A 22,334-nucleotide genomic window follows, 5' to 3' on the forward strand; every position below is an offset into this window, starting at 1 on the left:
TTTTTATCTGTTTTTGCCATTACATTAAATAAATATGGCATGCCAAGTGCAGATGTTTTGATTTCTACTAACACCACCTTGGTTTGAGTGGTGAACCTATGGTATGTAGAGTTAGGAGGGTGCTATAACCAATTTTAAGGTGATCACTCGATGCAAGGGCACACAAACCAAGGTAATACTCTTAATACGTACATTAACGTTGGAATTCAATCGCCAAAATATTCACTATTACTGAACAAGGTGATTTACTAATTTCAGGACTTTGCTGTTAATATTAAATGAGAAATAATGTAAAATATGAACTGTACAATATATGGCTGATTGCTGTCGATCTGCAGCTCTTAAAGTAAAATATGGTATACCACAGGGCTCTGTGCTTGGCCCAGTACTTTCCATTATCATGATTAATTGTTTGCCCTGTTATACTAAACCTTCATCTGTTTTATATGCTGATGACACTACTTTTGTGCAAAAATATCAACATCTAGATGCAAAGGTAACATTTAGCACTATCCAAAGACAGGCTAAGGAATGGTTTGATGTTAATCATTTACATTTAAAAACTAACAAAACTCGGCATATTGTTTGCAGTCTTAAATAAAAAATAACTGATGTTGAAACTACTTAAATACTAGGAATTTATGTTGATACAAAACTGAACTGGGAGACTCACATCAGTCAAACCCGTAATAATCTGAGTAAAGCTGTGTATATGTTAAGAAAGCTCAACTTGCTCATTTCAAATGAGTATCGTTTATCACTTAAACCATGCCTTCTTTCAATGTCATTTGAATTATGGTGTTGAGTTATGGGGTCATTCCCCACATTAAACAAATTTTGCTACTACAAAAGCGAGCTATTCGCTCTCTTGCTAGTATACCGCCACATGATTCGTGCAAACCTTTTTTTTATTAGCAATATAAGCATGAATGTATTTAATTTATATATCTTTAAGGATCTGATTCATGTGAAAGTTAATCTAGAAACTTACCAATTAGGAACTAACATCCATAACTACTCCACAAGAGGTAAACCAAATCTAAATACTACTTATTGTAGATTGTTATCAACTTACAACACATTTCATAATATGAACGTACGGCTGTATAACTATTTTATCAGCCGACTCCGTTGAAATCCAGAGTTTCAAGAATAGGGTACATACCTGGTTAATTGCTCACCCACTTTACTCATTGGATGGATTCTTTTGTGACAATCTTCATCACATTTAAGAACTCATGTTTATGTATTCCATAATATTTATATTGACGACATTTAATATGGTTGTACCATTTTTCAAAATGAATAAAGTATTATTATTATTACGGTATTCAAACTACGCGGCAGTAATGCAACGCCAGCGTTATCTATCAGTCAAGGTAGTAACTACGATGTGGGATTCATTGTAAAACAACGTCATCTGCGGACACTGAACAACATTCGTTCGCTACGAGAAGGCAACCAAACGTCCATTGACGTTGTTTCTGTTAAGCTCCCGCAATTATTAAAAACATGGGAGACACAATGGAAGTTGAAGAAAACAACGACGACGTAACCATTATCAACGGGGAAGAGTAAGTATTGTTTTAGTTTGCAAGTAATTTACTCCCTTAGAAATATTTGTACATTTAATCTAAGTAGCAATGCGGATCAGTCCATGTCAAATCAACAATTTTGTTAACTGAAACATCCTTTCGAGAACAGGAAATTAATTTATAGCCAAATTAATTTAAGAAATTACCCAAATTTTGGCGGTTTAGAAATTTGGATGAAAGCCCATCGCCATCAAGAATTGTTGCTGCAGCACATTCAGTAAATTATCTATAAGTTGACTTATTGATAACAAATTTTTAATCTTCGTCCAATGTATTTAGCCCATATTTCGTATTCTCTTTCTCTAACTCCTCTGGGTGAAGTATTGCTATGGAGTGAATTCTGCGGAAATTACAGAAAGGCACGTTTCCGCTGAAAGCTTATAATTGAAGATGCAATGGTGTGGGCTGGACTTAATGCATTTCATTTAATGATCCTTGCTGTAAGGACAAACATTCAAGGGAAAAATTGCGTTTCCTGCCGGACTTGGAGAAAAACTAATGGTTATTACTCGAAAAAACAGACGAGTTTTTATGTGGAAATTTCGTGAAATAGAAATATCGTGTGTATTTTCATGTGAAATTCATCTGTTACAAGAAAGAAAAATCATCACGTAGTTGTAAGTTTCATGCGGTAATTTTTGATATATCCTCCCGCGACGAATGTGCGAGCATGTGCCAGAATCACTTCAGTATTATTTCACTCGTGGCAACTTACCAATGACAGCCCAGAGTTGTTTTATAAAATAGCAACCTGATTCTTCATAAACATTTCCGATTCATGATGATTCATGATTCATGAACCTTCGTAAAAACTAAGTTATTGTGCGAGTGGTGGTGGAGAATAATGAACGGTAGCCACTTATTGGTTTTTTGGTTATTATGGTCGTCATTGCCTCCTTTTAACCTTAGATTACTAATTGTTGACTGAAATGTAAGAAACATAGTGCATATTGAGAGGTTACAAAATAAATGGTTAAAAATTATTTTTGTCATTTCACTCCATTTTAGGCTTGCAGAAATTAAGAAGGAAAATGGGAATGAATTTTATAAATCGCAGAATTATAAAAAAGCCCTGTCATATTACACCGAAGCTATTGGTAATTGTATAATTCAGTATAACTTCCTTCACTTAATCTTTTATTATGACATTTTCTCATTATGAATTCATATTTGTAGACATTTGTCCAGAAAACGCCTCCTATTATGGAAATCGTTCAGCTTGCTACATGATGCTCAGGCAGTATCAAAATGCTTTGGATGATGCTCGAAAATCAATTTCTTTGGACCCAGACTTCGTCAAGGTAATTACCAATGATTGTTGTACTGTTTTTCTAATAGGGATAAATTAAAGTAATGTCTTATAAAAACATTCGGTGATATTTATCTTAAAAGTGATAGATTTTTGTTATAAAAGTAAGATATTAGCAAACACGAAATTTTTTGTTTCTTTTAAGACCACATCCTGGATAGACCATAAAAGTGCACAGAATAACCTGTATGTTGTAAAATTGCTTACCTTATAATTGATAGTTTAGGAAATTTGGAATATGCTTTCTTGTGAATTTAACCAATTGCTGAAAGTCTGTTTGGCTATACAAGCATTTTTTATGTTAACATGCATTTAAATAATACTAATGTAATGGCTACTATATTAAAATATAACTAAGATTCAACTGGCAGAGTAAACACCATTGGTGTTAAGGCAGTATTTATCTTAGTCCATTGAAATTTGATATGCAGTTTTATGTTGTTGAATGTAATAATCTCAAGGATATCATTTTTGTGTTTGTAATTTTGATTTGTATTTTGGATCATTTTCAGGGTCATATTAGGTTGGCCAAGTGTGCAATTGCTCTCGGTGACATTGTGTCTGCGGAGCAGGCACTTGCACGTTCATTGCAGTTGGAACCAAATAATGCGACAGTTGCAGCTGAAATGAGTAGTCTGGAAACTCTGCGTCATTTTGAAAAAGATGCTCTCAAATCATATTCCAAAAGGGAGTATCGTAAGGTAATGTCACTTGAAGCATCATCTTTGATTTCACAATTCAATCGTTGATGTAGTCGGTGTGTCTTTTTTAATGATAATGTTGTGAAAGGCTAAAAAACGCAGGGATGTAAAAACAAAAAAAAAGTTTCATTACCATAGACCCTGACAGGGTCGAAGTCTGGAACTGATTTTCTGTTTTAGATGTAAACTGACCTATTTTCGCTTGCTAAATTTGTATGAAAAGTCGTGTATATTGTGTTAATTTTCAGTCATGATTTTCAATACATAAATGACTTATAGAAGTTTTAAATATATTTTTTTAGGTTGTATATTGTATGGACAAAGCCCTGGAAATAGCAGCAGCATGTACAAGGAATAAATTGACAAAGGCTGAGTGTTTAGCTTTTCTTGGCAGATTCCAAGAGGCCCAAGACATTGCAATGTAAGCGATATGTAAATAATTTTTCAGAATATAGAATTTTGGACATTGAATACATATTTATTTAACAACCTATTTCAGTGATATTTTACAGGTGGACCAACAGAATGCAGACGCTGTCTATGTTCGGGGACTTTGTTCATATTACCAGGATGATGTGGAGCGGGCATTTACTCTGTTCCAGCATGTATTACGTCTTGCACCTGACCATGTAAAAGCACAAGACATCTATAAGGTATGGAACTGGGAATTGTCATGGCTCTCTCATTCTAACATATCTGTTATGTAATTAACGAGTTATTCATGTTACATTGGTGGAATTAAGGTCGCCATTGTGTTCATTTATTTTATTCATTATAACATGAATTGCTCTGAAGAATTCATTGAATGGGAGTTCTACAACTGGTTTATTCCCTAGCAATGATGCCTGATGCTATTAGCTTTATCTTGACATTATGCCGTCAGCTATGTGAAATGGCATTCCGTATTAGTCTAAGACACTGTTTGTCGGGCTGCCAAGTTTATGACGTAATGGCATTTCTGAAATAGTTTTGGCATATGTATTTTTATGCACTTGATTCAGGCTGTAGAATGAGTTGTTATATTTCTAAAGAGAAGGCTTACGGGATCAATCAAACCATTTCATAGTGTGCAGTGAAGGTTTTTTCCTTTGTTTTTGAGTTCTCTAAGAATATTTAGAATGTTGAAAACTGCGATGGAGAGGAGAGTGTTAAGCAACCTAGGAAAGGGAAGGACTAGAATTGGGATGTTGGATGAAATGAAGTAAGTATACATTGCTGAAGAAGAGATTATTGTACTGTCAGGTGTCAGGTTGTTCTGTCAGAAAGGGCAAGTAAATGTATTGTTATCTAGGCTGTATACATCCAAAACCTACCTTAACCATTGGGTTATCAATAATATTGACAAACATAACATCGTATACCCATGTCTGCAATTTGAGGCATGCCTTAGATATCACTGATCCATAGCTCATAAATGTGGGAAGTTAATTAATAAATTCCATAGCACATGCCAATTTAAAACATTATCAATACATAAGATTATTATTTGACAAACCTAGAGAAATTGGTTTATAAGATTTGACGAAAGATAGCTGCATAACGTAGTCATTTCATATTTTTGTGGAATGAATTTTGAATTCAATTATTGTTTTATAAATTTAACATAATAGCATTATTCGCCAAAGCTTGTTTTGCTCACACAAAAATTTACGGCAGATGATAACCTCCAGCTAGGTGTTAAGACACAATTTCATGTCAGAAAGCTTGGCGTCAACTTTTAAAACCATAATGATAATAATAGTTTTATTGTTTACTGACCATACATGTATGTTTAGGAGTCGTCCAGCACAAAGTAAAGTACAAAATGCTTATACTTTTCAACAATATCAACATGCTTGAAAAAGAGCATATATTAAAAAATGTAATAAAGCACAATGCATAAAACTGCATGTCATTTAAAAATTCATTCAATAAATAATAGTAATTCATTGGAAGAGGTTCTTGAGTTTCAGTTTGAAAGAATAGGACTCTAATTTAAGTTTGACTTATGTTGCCTGTACCTTTTGATGCAATTCCATGTTAAAATCTAATTTCTTTAATGCCTTGTCATGAGTGATATGTGCTAATGCAAAGGATATGAATGGGCAATGATAATACTTTACAGAATACTTCTGGCAATTTCTTATTTCATAATTACATATGAGGCTGTATTGTCTACTACTTGCTATCTGTGATATAAAAACAGTAATCATAAAATACAAGGTAATTATGAGACATAAGGCTTAAAACTGTGAACCTATGAATATGGAGGGAAAACTACAAGGTGCAGCACCATAACTTCCTTTTTTAAAAGTGTTTTGCGTAAAGGAAGTTATGTTGCCGCACCCAGTGTCTACCTATATAATCAGCGCTTGCTGTTTTTCAGTTGCTTTGAACTAATATGGGGATTGAGATGGTGCGGGGGCTAATGTACTGGCTTCCCACCCAGAGGGCCTGGGTTCAATTCCCGGCGGTGTTGAATATTTTTCAGAGGTATCTCAATCCCTACTTGAGGTGCTTTGTGGAGGGCACTTTGAGTGATTACGCCATCCATCGGATGGGACGTTAAGCTGCGGACCCCTCGGCACCTTTAGTAAAGAGTAGGCTGATGCCAACACCGGGTTTCTCTCCACCCTTCATCCTTTCCTGTCCATCCCCTATGGCGCAAATGACCTCAGCAGTCGGTCGCCTCCCCTAAAAACTACTACTACTTGAACTAATATCAGCCAATGGCATTGATTAAAAGTTTTTCTATTGTAAACCTTCCATCAACTTAGATCGTTGTGCATTAGGCATTAACTTCACTCTACCCTAATTATTCCGTGGCATCAGAGATGCATCAGTCATTGCTGATTCCATGCCTGCTGCTATTATGGAATAACTACTGATGTCATTCGTAGAATACCATTGGGCAACTTATGAATTATGGAATAATGCCCCTGCCCTTGAAATGAGCATTGTATTTTAAGTAAATATATAGGACTACTGACTGTGTTCATTTAATTAATTTCTTGATATGCTGTTCAACCAATTCACATGAACAAGTAATGTGGTTAATTTTATTTTTATGGTATTGATCCTGTCAAATTACAGCTGATATGGACAAGCTTGTCCAAAATATGACATTCCCATTGTTTTCTTAATCATATTATGAATTCATACACATAATTTAGCCATCATTTAAAGAATGACCAGTGTGAATGATAATTCTGCTATTAATTTTAGCCCATTCTTTGTCTATCAGAAGGATTCTAAATATAAATGACTCTTTTGGTCCTATCTCATTCTGTTTTTCACCATTAAGTTGGTTAATGATTCTATTTGTGAATCATATTCATAAGTTAATGTTACAATGTGCAAAAATCTTTTCTGAAAGTTTAAATACTGAGTTCATGGTGCTTCATATTTCTTGTGAACATGTTAATTTTTAGTATTGCCACTCCCAGTTTTCTGTAAAAGTGATGTTATTTTTTTCTTGTATTTCTGATAAGAATGTGCTTACTCAATCTTGCAGCCCAAGTTTCATGAGACCACATGTCTCTTTCAGTTGGGACTAATTTTTTACATTAGTGTGTTTTACACTCTAATATTACATTATAATATTGAAATGCTGAAAAAAACATGCATAAGAACATCTATATTTCATTAATAAATTCAATAATCACCAGTTCGTTGGAAAATTGGGATGCAATATTATCCCCTTGCTTCTCTTAAGACTCATCTTATTTTATAGAATCTTCTAAAGAAACTTCTAAAGAAGCCGCAACAGTGACTTTTAATGGCGTCATTCACTAATATGTATTTCAATGCAGCAATTTCAGAGTGTAAAAATCATTCGCCTTGACCGGGATTCGAACCTGGATCCCTCAATATCCAGTCGAGTGCTTTAGGACGAGGACGCCTTAGTAGGTTAACTGACTTAAGTACTTGACCAGACATTGAGGGATCTGGGTTCGAATCTGGGGCAAGGCGAATGATTTTTACCCTCTGGAATTGTTGCATTGAACTATTGAATCTTGTTAGAACAAAGTAACATAGATAACAACAGAAATTATTTGGCATTGTCGTGTACCTTTGAAACAGAATGGCAGGGAAGGGAAAATCTGGAAATATGGAAAATTGAGCAATTGCACAATTTAAAAAAAATAGTGAAAAAGAACTGGTGTTAATGTAAAATTCTGGAAATTTGATGTCCGAATTGGGAAAATATTAGTTGGAATTTGGGAATTTACAGCGATAAAAATGTTCCTGTTTGTTGTGGTATCAGGCTAGGCCATTGAGTGTGCAGGTCTCAGCAAAAACCAATGTTATAGTTGATCTGTATCTAAGTCTTACTATGCAAGTTAGCACAAGGGCATGAGGCAAGAGTTGTTAGGTCTCCAGCCATTAGAGTGGGATGACTGAGGTGATACCAGTGGCATACTTAGCAATGAGGGAAGATTTGAAATGAGCGTGTAATCAGATTTCAACTTAGTTTGGGGAAAATTTTGTAAAATCATTTCATTTTCCTTGTGAAAAAAATTGGTAATGGAAATCTAGAAGTGGCTAACTTATGAAATTTCCATCTGTTCCATGGTACAACATGCATTGGTTATATGATTACTATGTGTGTCTTAGCCCTTTGGCTGCAATTTAATTTTTTATATTTTACAAATTTGACTTTAAGCTAAAACTGCTTTCATCTTCTCTCATTATTAAGTAAATTTAGATGTATTAGTTATCATTTTCAATTGTATACTATTCAACATTCTGTTTGAATCTACTTTTTTTCATAGATTAAATCAGTGCACATCATATGTATATGTGCAACCTTATCCAACACTTCTTATTTACCAACTGAACTACACTTGCACTTTTCCCCTGGGTAAAAAGTTTTTGATTAACGCTCAGGTTTTGCTTTTAACATCATGATCATTAACAGATGATGCCCTCTCCATGGACTATGATCTTTTTGTTGTGGAAGGGCTTAGGCAGTCAAATAACCCCTAGAGCTCTGCCAGCTGGGGTAATGACAAATTGCTCCTGATAGGTTCACCCATGACAGTTAAGTGAAATTATTGGGGCCAGACATAAGGAAGTTAGCGGTTAGATAGTTTGGATAGGAGAATATACAGTAGAGAGGGAAAGAGCCAGCATGGGGGGGTATTGAACAAAAACTTAGGAAGAAGCATTGTAATATTAGTAGAACCAATGAAAGTGATCATTGTTGAAATGTACATGCCACCAAGCAATCATAGGTAGGAAGAAGTCAATAGGGTACACAATCAGTTAAGAGGACATAATTATGGCTGTTCCTAGAAGGAAACATATTGAATGCGGTATTTGAACTCAATGGTCAGCAAAGGAAGTATATAGTGTGGGAGGGAAATATGGGGATGACCATGGGCAGAAGGCACAGAGTTCTGCAGGAGAAAAAACTGATTATAGCACTAGACTAGCACAACAACAGGCCTAGTCATCCATGGAAATGCCCAGGAATTTAGATATCAGACTGTATATTATGGTTGGACACAATTTAGGAAGCGTGATTAATGCTCACAGTTTTCCAGGATCAGATCTAGATTAATATCATAATTTAGTGATATTGAACTGTAATGTCAGATTCAAGAGGATAAACAGGGAAGATAGTTAAAGGGCTGAAATGTAGAAGTTTTAACCTGAGTAAAAAGGAAAGAGTATCAGCAGGCTTTAGAGAAATTCTTGGTGAGGAGAAGGAGCTGAGTACTAGAAGCTGAATGGGAACAATTTAAAAAAGGACAACGAAAGCTGCAAATGAAATTATAGGGAAAAGACAAGATAATATGTACTACAGACAAGAAGATGGGAAAGACAGACAAGAAAAGGGAAAGGAAGAATGTAGAGTGCAGAGATAATTAGTTGGAAGACAAAGGGATAAATAATAAAACTAGGTGGAAAACTAAAAGGGCCAAAAAAGGATTGCAAGCATTGCTGAGTGCATTGGAAAATCAGTGCAATAATTATGAGATGAGAATCAAATTAAACAAAACAAAGATCATGGATTTTTGTGAAAGGAAAAGACTAAGTTAAATATTAAAAGATTCATTAACCTATCTTGAAAATATTTTGGATAAGCAGGACAAGAAAAATTGCATGAGGCAAATGGGTAATCGCAAGGAGGGAAATAATAACTGGGATGTTGAGTAAGGATGATAAAGAAGAGGCTCATCAAAACATTGATGTGCAACATGGTTTGGTACGTCAAGGAAACATGGGCATAGAAGCAAGGCGATAGACATATATTGGAGGCTTTTGAAATGTGGGTGTGGAGAAGGATAGAAAAGATTAAATGGACAAAAAGGAAAAGAAATGGAAGTGCTAGGCATGGTGGGGAAGGTGGGTTCGTTGGGGGAAATCCAAAGGAGGCCTGGGAGATGGATATATAGCATTTTGATTTGAATGGGATGTTGAAGACTGAAAGAGGTGGAATGTTTGGCAACTGAGGAAGTGGTAGGAATAGGATAGGCATGAAAATAGATTATAGGGAGGAAAGAAATGTAAAGAATAGGAGAGGGACTTTTTGTCGTTTCAGATGCTGGGGTATTTTGTTCGGAGGAGGTGAGGAAATGTATTGTTGTCCTATTGTGTATGTTGTGTCCACCCAAAACCTTACCTTAAATGGTAGACTGTTAGCAATAAACAGATTACGAAGTAATAGCCGCTTCAAACCCTGTATCTTATCTTAAAGGTTTTTGTTCAGTGAAGAAGTGTATTGTTTTTTGTTGTCATTTTACAACTTTATTCTAGGGCCTGATTTTGGTGCCATTTTATGTTACAAAATATATATGCAGGGAATAGTTGATTGAATAATATTAAATATTGTTTTATTTAGATATTTGCATGTCCTGCACATTTTTCCCAAAAGATTTTCTAAACATTAATTTTTTTAAGAAAATAATTCAGGCCCAAGCATGACTTATTTTAGTTATTTGTTATAACTTTTACCCTCATAGAAGGTCATTCCCTTGGAAATAATAAATATGTTGTTAATAGCTGTCATTACCATTTCTTCATTTAAAGAGCTCTCTCTAACTTGTAAACAGCAATGCAATTATACTTAACTGGTTTTTATCTTTTTCAGAAAGCAAAACTGTTACGTGCAAAGAAAGAGGAAGGAAATGAGGCATTCAGAAAAGGCAACTTTACCGAAGCATACCAGTTGTACTCAGATGCTCTTGCCACCGACCCAAATAATCGCATGACAAATGCCAAATTGTTCTTCAACAGGGCTACAGTTTTGTCTAAGGTTGGTGTAACTAGGGTTTTAACGATAGGAGCCTAATTGTATTGCACTTGCTTCAAGATCATATTGTATTAAGTTAGTGCCACACACTTGATTTTCTAAGATTTTTAATGTTGTACGACCCAAGTTTTGTTATCATGCAACATTGTAGGGTTCATAAATGATAATGCATGGTTTATATAGTTTTCCAACTGGAAGAGGAGAGATGCAGGAAGGGGAGGGTTGCAGGGTAAGGCCTCATCTGTCCTTGACCACAATGATGTTTTAGGGAGGAGGCTTCCATTGAGGATCAATAGCCCTAATAACATTCTTCAAAACTCTATGATCCACTGAATTGCAAACTCTGCTCCCTAATGCATACTAACGTCAGACCAGGTACATAATCTTAAAATAAGCAATAACTGATTCAAATCACGGATATATTCCTAGTAAGGGGTAAATATGTTTAAATAATTAACTATATGTTGTAATTCATTGTCTGTTGTTGATATTATCTGCTTCAAAATTATCTATTATATCAACCCAGCTGAAACAGAAGGCCTTACATGATTATCACAATACCATCATGGAATATAATCATCTTCTCATTAACTCGCTAACCGTAATATAAAAAGGAATTGTTTAAGTTGTCTTTCAACTTCTGGTAACTCCAAATTTGGAATATTTGTGTAAGTTATTTGAAAAAATATCTAGAAGTCATATTTGTTTTCAGCTTGGGAGGTTGAAGGAAGCAGTTGAGGATTGTACAGTTGCTTTAAATATTGACAACAACTATCTAAAGGCTCTATTAAGGAGAGCTAAATGCTATATGGATCTTAACGAGTATGAAGAGGCAGTTATTGACTATGAGAAGGCCGTAAAAATGGACAAAAGCAAGAGTAAGTAACAAATATTTGTATTTACTTCAAAATATTATTAAAGTAACTCATTCATAGAGCCTTACATACATATGTATTTAAGAAGATTTAGTTTGGCCAAATTCTGTATCAAAAATAGCTACAAAGATATAAATATTTGAATTGCTTGTATAACTTATCATGCACAATTGATGGACTTAATATACTGGTCAGCATAGTGTGTTGGATTAGCAATACTGGTTAACTAAATTTTCATCAGCTAGTCATTTCATTTGCCAAATGGTCATGTTTAAATGTGAAATAATCCTCTTAAAATAAAGCAGTTAACCAAATAATTATGTAATAATTCTTGAGTAACTTAAAGCAAACGATGCATTGTACTTATGTTTAACAATGGTATTATCCCATTTATTCCATGGATTAAGATACTTAACCTTACAATTTTTTATTTAAATAAATGAGAGATAAACTTCTTATAAAATGGCATAATTTTTCTTCTGTAAATTTCAGTTATCATTATGAAATGCTTAGTCATTTCTGTTCTCTATCATATTTCAAAGTTGCCATCTGCAGGTGACTAGGTGAATATATACACTTAATATTCTGATGCTGCAAAAATATTAAAAATATTATGTGATGTTTTTTGATGAAGCAATACAATCTAGTGGGTGGAACTTTGATTCTACTAGATTTTCATGAAGGCTTTTATGCATTAATGTGATGGATCAGCTTTTGATAAATGAATAGTTCCCTTGGACTCTTTGTTTGCATTTTTATGATGGATCACTTTAATTTCAGGAGATAAGTTGGAATATTCACTTGTCCGTAGTGTGTACTTCTGAAATATATTTGAAAACATTCACCTATTCACTGTCATGCATGAAACCAAATGTTTGATCCATTAGCTGAAATAATGGTTTTGTTTAGTGGCTAATAATCTAATCTAACCAACACTGTGGCTCAATTTTTCAGTAATTGATTGGAAGGAACATTTTCCAAAATCAAAAGCACTTATTCCTCCATTTATAATTTCCATAGTATCAATTTTGTATTTCGATTGCAGCAGAAACACATACATGCAATTCTCAAGAATCTTCTTACCTTGCCTTATGCCCCAAGTTCTGCCAAAAGAACCCTTGACCTTGACATGGTGAATTATGAAATCATTTTGGAAGAACTGGCATCTATGCAAATACATGTGCCATGTGTACAAAAAGTGTGGAATTTAGATGAACATGTGGATTATTTGTTTCATTTAGCAATATTTTATTCACAATTTAAAATTCTGAACATGGATTATTGATGAATAATTGGAATGTTATAATTATTTTCTACCATATTGGTAGACACTTGGAAGAAAAACATTTATGAGAGTACAGTGGTGTTGACTCTTGTGACTCCATACTGATGAACCTGTCTGGATCGCATGGCTGGACTCTGTCTTAATTATGCTGGGGCCCAGATATGGAGATCTTACTTTATTCTTGTTCAGGGTACCAGGGTGGGTTTTATACCCATGTAACCAGTTCTTTAAACCCAGACAATCAGGTTTCCACAATGCTACTTTTTATGTGGATATTTATTAATGCAAAAATGTATATTTGTTGAATAAGAAGGAAATTTCATTTTGTTATTAACAATTTCAGGCACAGACTGTAGGAAGCTTCTTCAAGAAGCCAAGATCGCATTGAAGAGATCCAAGAGAAAGGATTATTATAAAATCCTGGGAGTGAATCGTGGAGCAACAGAGGATGACATCAAGAAAGCTTACCGCAAACGCGCTCTGGTTCATCACCCAGGTAAATGATTCTTTTTACTAATAGTTGGTCAAGGATATAAAATATGAAAAGCAGCTTTTAAATTATGTCAAAGTAATAATTTAAGGCCTCCCTATTGAACTAATTTTATTCTGTGTGCTGTTTTAATTGTGAGCTGATTAATATCCCCCATGGATGGGGAATATTTATTAGACTACCTCATTGCAAGATATTCTTAATTTGAAGGAAAAGCTAAGTTGTCCAGTCAAACCCGAAGGAAGGTTTCTTTTACTCTTTCCTTCAAGTTAGAACAGATATTGATTTAGAGTTAGGATGGACATTCATTCATGCATGATTTATGTCCCTTTGGTTATGATGTCTGTATATTAGCTGTAGAAGAATTATAAGTAAAAATTGTGGTTGAGGTAAGATGGCATGTATTAACTTATGTTTTGCTTGAGCAATGAGGAGCGGATTGCAATAATGAAGTCACCTTACTGTAGATAAAGATAATAGCTGGGTGTTCAGACTCAAGTTTGCATTTTCCCTTTGGCTTATAAGATTTGCCCATCAATGACTGTACTGTAGCCTGGGAAGGCATGTTGCACAATGAACTTATGTTTTGAATTGTGTGTTATTAAATTTTTGAAAGGGATATGTCGGTACTTCAGTAAATTATCCAAAGTGATTGAGGACTAGGAAGTTGAATCTGCCTAATCTAACCAATACTAAGAGACTGATTCATTGCATATATCGTAGAAGGAACCATATTGGTAAAATTAATGTTGCTAATGTCAACCTTTCCTGTTTGATTACCGAAAAGTTTCTCCAATTTTCTTCTCAGCAATCATGGGGCTGTATTTTTCTGTATGAAATCCTCCACCATAGGTCATTCATCCTTGTAAACATTAGTGTCAAACTTTGTGGTCATTAGGTGACCTGTAATAATTGCTTTTTCATTAGTGGAAGTGGAAACTCAAAGTTCACCAGTTGGTGAGGAAGACCACTTGGGTGAAAAAGTGGAATTTTCACTGAAATTATGCTGTTTTGCTGAGTTTTGCCAAATCATTCCTGGCTCACACTGTTGAAACTGTATTACTTATTCTTTAGCTTTCATTGCAGCATTCATATCTTCACATTTAAGACATAAAGATTTCCCCAACAAGTGCTTGTTTACTGAATGTAAACCTTTCAACTTGCGATGGTAAATTGTTTGAGCCTAACCCCAGCCCTGGAATTAGTGAGAAAAAATACAAGATGGTTTAGAATTAAAGTTAACTTGCCTTAAACTGATTTTTCTTCCCCATGAGTCAGTTGGTCTAATACCTGTATCTAAGCTGTACTTAATTCTGGAGTCCATCAGAAGTTTTTTTTACCTAGGTGTATCATATTCCCATGAATTGTTTCTGGGAAGAAATGCAAAAAATCAAATTTTTTCACGAGCTTACCCATGGAACCTTTTCAGTGATAATGCTAATACAATGATTAATATTTTTACTGTCCTTAATTTATCCTGGCCATTGATTTTCACTTTTCTGATGTGAAAAATCTTCTTATATTTGATCCTTCAGCTTTCTCATCACTAATAATCTGATATGTGCATTTCACTTACTGTTTGCTACTTAGTATTAGGTGAACTCTATCATCACCTATCAAACCGAACTTTGGGTTGAAAACTGGTTTCTTTGGTCTGAACATGTCTCTGACCATTTCTTGAGTCCTGTAAAATCCAAGAAATATGAAACATATGTGCTTAAGAAATTAACTATTATATGGATCCAGTACAGCCTTTATTCATTTTATGGAATTAAACTGCATTTTCAATTTTAGATCGACACTCTGATGCCAGTGATACAGAAAAGAAGGAGCAAGAGAAGAAGTTTAAGGAAGTAGGAGAAGCATATGGTATTTTATCCGATCCCAAGAAGCGTGCTCGTTATGACAATGGTGAAGACTTGGAAGAGTCAGAAGGATTTTGTTGTAAGTATTTTAAAAGTGACTGCACAGTAGTCTTCAATTTCCATGTGGTTCATATGGTTTTGATTCAGTGACCCTATTCAATCTTTTCCTTATCCCATGCAAATTTTCTTCCTAGAACAATGTCGTTAATGTCACCTAAGGGCTCACTCCATTTTTCTTCTTGGCTCCATATTTTACAATTTGAAATGCAGTAAAACTGTCTAAATGACAAAAATTGCTTACAAGTCACTGACCAGAATATTTTAAATAAAAATGGTTTGATAATAATCCTTAGCCCTCAAATATAGTGGACTAAACATAGCTGAAATCCACCATTAACCATATCCAACAACTGAGTTTATTATATGACGTTGCTTCTTGAGGATGGTAATACTGGTGGAATTGAAAGTTCACCATGAAAATGCATAGGCCTTCCATTCAAATACCAAAACCTCTTGTTTTTATGTTATGGTTCGTGGTGTCTTACATTACTTCTTCATATCAATTATTCCCTTTGTTTAAAGTTACAATGGAAATCCCTAAAGTTCTACTCTTAAGCTAACATACGGCTAAGAAAGTAAATTTAAACACTGTCAAATAAATGAGTAAAATATTAAAGAGGCACTCTCTCACTTTGGTTTGCAAGCTGCTGACCTGCATGAGTCTTGTCATTCAGCAATGCAGGGATTTTGGGCAATTTCTTTCCACATTTGTGATCCACCGTTTCTCCTTTTTTTATTTCTAAAATATTTAAAATTTATAAAAAAACATTCAGGTTTTTAGTCTGGTTTGTGAAACAGTTTTCCATGTTAATAATTTAAATCATGAGCATGGACATTTTTTTTTGGAACTTGGCAGTGAACCACTGGGCATGGAGAGTAGAAACTTGAAAGCTTATGGTGATGGGGTGTACCCAAAAACCATGATAACTCTCCCATTCCTAGCTGCATGCCCTCTTTCATATAAATGAAATGGTTACCCCCCTCCCCCACATTGGCTCACTTCCTTGCACAATAGCTGTTCATACAGGAAGGCATTTTTAATCATATTTGTTCCAGTGAAATTAAATCTTTAAGTCCAGTACTTCCCAGTAGTGGAAGTTATGTGGGGCAGACAATTTTAGCCTTCATCTGTCAGTCCAAATCTCATGCATCCATATATTTCAAAATGCCTTCACATGGAAGTACTTTGGCATCAAGCTGCTTGTTAATCAGTTGAAAGCAGTAATTAGGGAAACCCTGGAGTAGCAACAAATAAATAAAAAGTTTGCATAGTGGTTTTTAGTTGCAGGTTTAATAAAAATTTGCTAAACTATACAACACTGTGCTGTTTTAATCATTAAATATTATAGTTAAAGTAATTCCAGATGAGTTAAGGAGAGAAATATGGTCGTATTGGTCTTTTAAGATCCAATGTTCAGAAAATTGTCCTTTAGATACTCGTACGTTCATGCAAACAACACAGTAATTTTAAAAATGTAGGTTTATATGTGCATTTAAAAGTCTAATAATGATTGCTTTCACTCCATGCTCATAGGTTGTTTTACTTAGTCCCTGTTATCATTGTTATTTATTTCATTACTTAACTAGAAAATGGAACCATTGGAAGAGCATATGTTTTTGTGTTGTACCAAAGTGGATGTACTGTATGGTGATAGAATATTTATAAGTCATTGTTTGTCGGTAATCTACTTCTTAAGGTAGTTTTTGGATGGATGCTAGCCACCAAATGGTGGTACTTGTCTTACAAACTGATGACACGTACACAAAGGCAGGAATCATAAATTTTTGCTGATTGGAGCGCCATCTCTGTGTCAGGCTGAGAAATGTTCACCTTATTGTGGTAAAAGGTCTATGGACCCAAATGTGAAACTCCTTTTATATGCATTTCATTAGTTTTTCATTGCTTAAATTTCCTGTTGACTTGTATTTCTTTTATTGCTCTCTCTTTAAATGTTTATTGTATTGTTGCACAGTGTTTATTTCTTGGGTAAATACTTTACCTAATACTTGCACAAGGGGTTTACAAAGTTACAATACCTGATACACAAAAACAATTAATGATATTTTCAAGCTTTTGGCAGCTTATAAATTCTTAACTAAAGGGTAAAATTGATTTTTTTTATTGATACTATTGTAAAATTTTTATTACAGCTGCTGATCTTGACCCAGCTAATGTATTTCACACGTTCTTTGGCCAAGGCGGGCACGGCGGAGCATTTAACTTCTATAGTTCTGGATTTCCATCAGGGTTTTCTTTCCAATTTAGTCAGTAAACTGTATTATGGCTCTTCGTTTGTATACTGTTGATATTATATTTAATGCCAAAAGTTGTTGGGTGTACAAATATCCTAAAATATTTGTTATCCAGTAATGAAAAAAATGTTCCAAGGAGAATTTTTGGGTCTAGCTGAAACAATTTGATTTGACCAAGGATTTACTTCAATTGGTCCAAGACATGGAAATGAAGAATGAATGAAAATATATGCAATTCCTAAAACAACACGAGTAACTCACCTAGATTGTGAGGGAGGAAATTAATGGAATTCATGAAAGTATTGCAATTTCAAATCAAAGTTAGTTCTGTATACAATATTCTTGTATGTTCAAACCTATGCTTAAATCAGCATTAAACAGTCTTAACATTTGTACTCATCTATGTATGTATTTGTTGTTGCCTTCAACATTTACTATATATTCTTTAAAGTATCAATATCCTTGAGATAATTAAATTTTTCTCCCTTTAATTGTTGCGAAGCATAGGTTAGCTATTTGTATTGCTGAAAGTGTACTATAATGACTAACTAGTTGACCATTCAGATGTATCAAATGAAGCAGCATTGATCAGGAGGGTAATAAAAATTCATCTCTCCTTTTAGTTTTATCTGAGTATCCTGAAGTTGTAAATAATGTGAATTTAAGCAACACATGTATTATAAGCATGACATATTACAAGAAGGTGAATTGAAAGCACCTAAAAGCAAGTGTTCAAAATTAAAGAGCTAAGTAGACCAACTGGAGAAATTAATACCTTTTCATATTTTGCATAGTGATGGCAAAATCCATCTAAGACTGAACAAAAATTGAAGTTATCAGTTGGCAACTATATTTATAGTTCTCACATAATAGCTTCAGTGTTTGTTCGTAAAATTGTTTTAAAGAGAAATAATGAGTAAATTTATCATTTATCTTAAAGAGCAAATTTTAATTAGACCAGTAGTTGGTCAATGTGGGTGATTCATAATATTTGTTGGATATTATGTTACATGGCCATTTTTCTTTTTTATTGATTTGGTCTTTTATCCTTTTTAGTTTTTGAAATTCTGTTGCATTTGCATGCAAGCAATGGTTATTCACTTTTCAAGGGATTCAAGAAGATTCCCTGTAATTGCATGCATGACTGATATATTTCAGGTTATTACGACTAAAAAAAGACATTTACAATATAATTAAAAACTGTGTTAACATTCCTGTGTGTGTATTTCTCGTAATTTGTATTTCTCATTTTTAATGTGGATATTTGAAACCATTTATAGGAACTCTCATTGCTCCGTTAAGCCATAATCTAATGAATGCATGCTAATTCTTTAGGAAGTAGCAGCTTTTACTTCAAACTATTTCTTCAATTTTCTGTTTTTTTTAATTGATATAAATTTTTTCGTAGTGTTATTTGTGACATGGAATAATTGTTAACAGTGAAGATCAAAGAAGTCAAACATCATTATGTATCTGCATCAAGAGTGTTGATAGCCCAAATGTAATTAGGCTGAACAACATTTCAAGTTATTTGAAGTTCAATTCGGTTTCTGTAATCCTTTTGAGGACATTTTCTTAAATTCTTCATTTGTCCCTTGTTTTCTGGAAGAAATTTTTTGTGTCTATTATTGTCTTGAGGAACAAACAAGGTACAGTACAGGTGATAAATTATTATTCTAATTTGGCATCACTAATAGTGTGAAGTGCATTGCATTAAAATCGTACTAAGTTACACCATTAACTTCTTCTGACAATCGAAGAGGTTTTCGTGTCTCAAAGGTATGATTGACATTTTAAATGTTTAATTATACAAATTGTTCATAAATGAATTGAAATATTCCATCTACTAGTCACAAATATAATTTAATCCAATGTACCTGTATTTTAATAAGTCTATATTTTATTATTTTGGTATGTGTAAAATAATACTATACTTCAAGCATAACTGTTAATGCATATTTTGTTTGTGGTACCGAAAATTCAGCATTGGATAAGAGTATTAAGTAACTTTTTAAAATTATATACTTGCATAGAATTCTGATTCAGTATGATTTAGGAAATACACTGGAAGCTAATGTAAGACAAAGAAGAAAACTAAGAGAAATTGTGTTGTGGCCATCATCATTGTATGTATAAAAAGAATAAAAAATTCATAAGAATGAATGTGTTTTAAGTTACTTATTTTGAAATGTATCTTTAGAGTTTTTGTGCATTTTATTTAGAATGCTAATTGAAGTTTCTTATAAAAGCTGTGATTGTGAGTGTCTGTTAGACCCATTCTTTACATTTATTTTTTCTTTAATTTGATTTTAAAACCATACCTCAAAATGTTGGTACACGCTTTGCTTTAATGCCTTTTCTCACATGTATATTATTATTATTTATCTGTAATCCACTGGCTAACGTAGTTTTTGGATGAACACAAATGGTACAAAAATTATTCCCTTGCCTTCCTCACAAAACACAACCTGACACCCGAATGTACATTAAGCTCTTCTTTAATTCCGCATACTTCTCTCCCTCCCATCTTTCCATCCAACTCGCCTATCTTTTTCCTACCCCATCCTCATTTGCATAGCATTCTCCCCTCCAAAGCAGGTTTCAACATCCCATTTTCAAATAGTTGTTACCTCCCAAGGAAAATTCCATTCACCTCTTTTGGCGACAGAAATGAGCAGTTAGAATCCAAGGTTAAGTTCCAAGGACATGTAGTAGTTGACCTTACTTTAAAAAATCTTTAATTTTACTATTCCCTCTCTGAATACTTCCCATGCTATAATTATTTTACTGTAAAAAACAGCCATTTTAAAATTGATTACCTCTGCTAATGTACATAGGCACAGCACACGAGGGTGTAATGACTTGAGGATAACTACTCGTAACTCGGCTATGTTTGCTCAGAAACCTTGTCATGCTGGTGTTGAATTCCTGAAAGCATTACCGAGAAAACTAAGGGAAATATAAAATTTGTGGTATTTTGAATCTAAACTTAAACAGTTCCTGTGCGAAAGTCAATTCTATACTGTATGAATTCCCATGTTGATAAGTAATTTTAATTCTTATGCATGCCCTTCATGTAGCTGTTACTGCTCCTGATTTCTTTCTTGTTTACAACTATCATTTGTATTCAAACTCCAATTGTATTCGTGTCTGTCTGGAATATTTACAAGCAATGTGACCTGTTCCATTCATGTCTCAAACATGCCTTTTAGGAACCAATAAACATCTTATCAATCAAAATGCTCTGCATCCATTTTTGTGCCTCCTTTTGATTTCTCACAAAAAATCCTCTCCCCCTTGGTGAATAGCACTCTTTCTGTTCATTTAATCTTTTCCATCATTCACCACACCCATGTTTCAAAAGCCTCCAATTATACCTGTCTCAATAACCATGTTTCCATGGAGTACTAATATCAAAGTTTTGATGATCCTTTTCTTAACATCTTTAGTTAAGGTCCCTGTCATCAATTGCCTCCTCGTGATAGTATCTTTGCCTAATGCAATGTCTTATGTCCCCTCTAATATGACCATTTTGGTTTTGAACACTTCTGAAATAAATAAACTATTCTAACTGGTCAAGTTTATTGACATGATCTTTCCTACTGTAGTATGATTGGGGTAATAATACATTTTCAAAATCATGCTCAAGAGATCACCTTCCAATTTATGCAAGAGATTTAATCTGTAATTTAACCTTTGCTCCGTGATTCCCAACTTAGCTCCTCTATGGTGAATGCGATCTAATTCAGCAATCAATCGAGCCTAATTAGGATCCCATATACTGGCAGCATATTCTAATTGAGGCCTGAGGAGTAAAATATCACATTTCCCCAATGTTCTTTTAATAAATCCTAATTTTTTTGCTCGTTCCCATATTCCCTGTGAAAGTTTCACCCAGGAGAGGTCATGAGCAAGGGTAATGCCCAAGTATTTAATCGAGTGTACAATTTCTATTTCGGTATACCTGATGCAGCAGGTGTTCAGGAGGGAATTGCTCTTTTTCGAAAAATTCATCACTACCCACCTTTTTATGTTTAATTCCAAGTGCCATGTGGCCCACCAGTGTCATATAGCATTTAGATCATTGGCTAAAGCTGCTTTAGCCTACTTTATTGGTATATGGTCCTTGCATCCCTGGGCATTTTCCATGTATACCTATGCCTTTTATGATGCTTAGCCAAGTGTAGGTAATGATTAACCCGTTTCCTGCAGGACTCAATTGCTTTCTCCCATAATCATTTATTATCTCTAAGCCGTAGTACCATACTTCACTACCATCTCTTCCTTCTTGATTGTGTACCTTTTCAACTCCCTATTATTGTTGGTGACTAGTAGACATGAACAATTGTGAAGTTTACTGGTGCAGCTTGGGCTTCTAATAATACAGATATTCATTCTATCATTCGCTTTCTCTAAGTTAACTATGCTTCTTCCTTCCTTTTTATTTAATATTATTGCAACCCCTTGCTGGCTCTCTTCCCCTCTACTGTATATTACTCAAAACAGTCACTCCAGTAATCCTCACTATCCTTCCATCTCATCTCCCTCGGTCCTAAAATTCCTCTCTCCATATCTCGCTTAATATTTTAACAAACATTACATAGTAGGTCATTATAATTGGCATGTCCTATGCACATATTACACCGACCAAGCACTGTGTT

General features: G+C 34.2%; 1 protein-coding gene across 1 annotated transcript; it reads left to right on the top strand.

Moving 5' to 3' along the window:
• Nucleotides 1-1,437: 1,437 nt before the first annotated feature.
• On the top strand, nt 1,438-19,832 carry Tpr2 (Tetratricopeptide repeat protein 2). Its single transcript, XM_071591618.1, has 11 exons — nt 1,438-1,574; nt 2,604-2,692; nt 2,772-2,896; nt 3,417-3,605; nt 3,908-4,026; nt 4,105-4,258; nt 10,684-10,848; nt 11,558-11,723; nt 13,349-13,501; nt 15,290-15,439; nt 17,572-19,832. Exons 1-11 carry the CDS (start codon nt 1,513-1,515, stop codon nt 17,691-17,693), a joined length of 1,494 nt encoding a protein of 497 aa, XP_071447719.1. The 5' UTR covers nt 1,438-1,512; the 3' UTR covers nt 17,694-19,832.
• Nucleotides 19,833-22,334: the final 2,502 nt, after the last annotated feature.

The sequence above is a fragment of the Hetaerina americana genome, unplaced genomic scaffold (genome assembly GCF_022747635.1).
Source record: "Hetaerina americana unplaced genomic scaffold, ioHetAmer1.1.p SCAF_5, whole genome shotgun sequence".
Classification (NCBI taxonomy): Eukaryota; Metazoa; Arthropoda; class Insecta; order Odonata; family Calopterygidae; genus Hetaerina; species Hetaerina americana.

Coding starts and splice junctions, on each gene's coding strand:
- Tpr2 (XM_071591618.1), top strand. CDS start 1,513: ATGGGAGACACAATGGAAGTTGAAGAAAACAACGACGACGTAACCATT. Junction 2,693..2,771: donor ATATTACACCGAAGCTATTG/GTAATTGTATAA, acceptor TCATATTTGTAG/ACATTTGTCCAGAAAACGCC. Junction 4,027..4,104: donor GAGGCCCAAGACATTGCAAT/GTAAGCGATATG, acceptor AACCTATTTCAG/TGATATTTTACAGGTGGACC.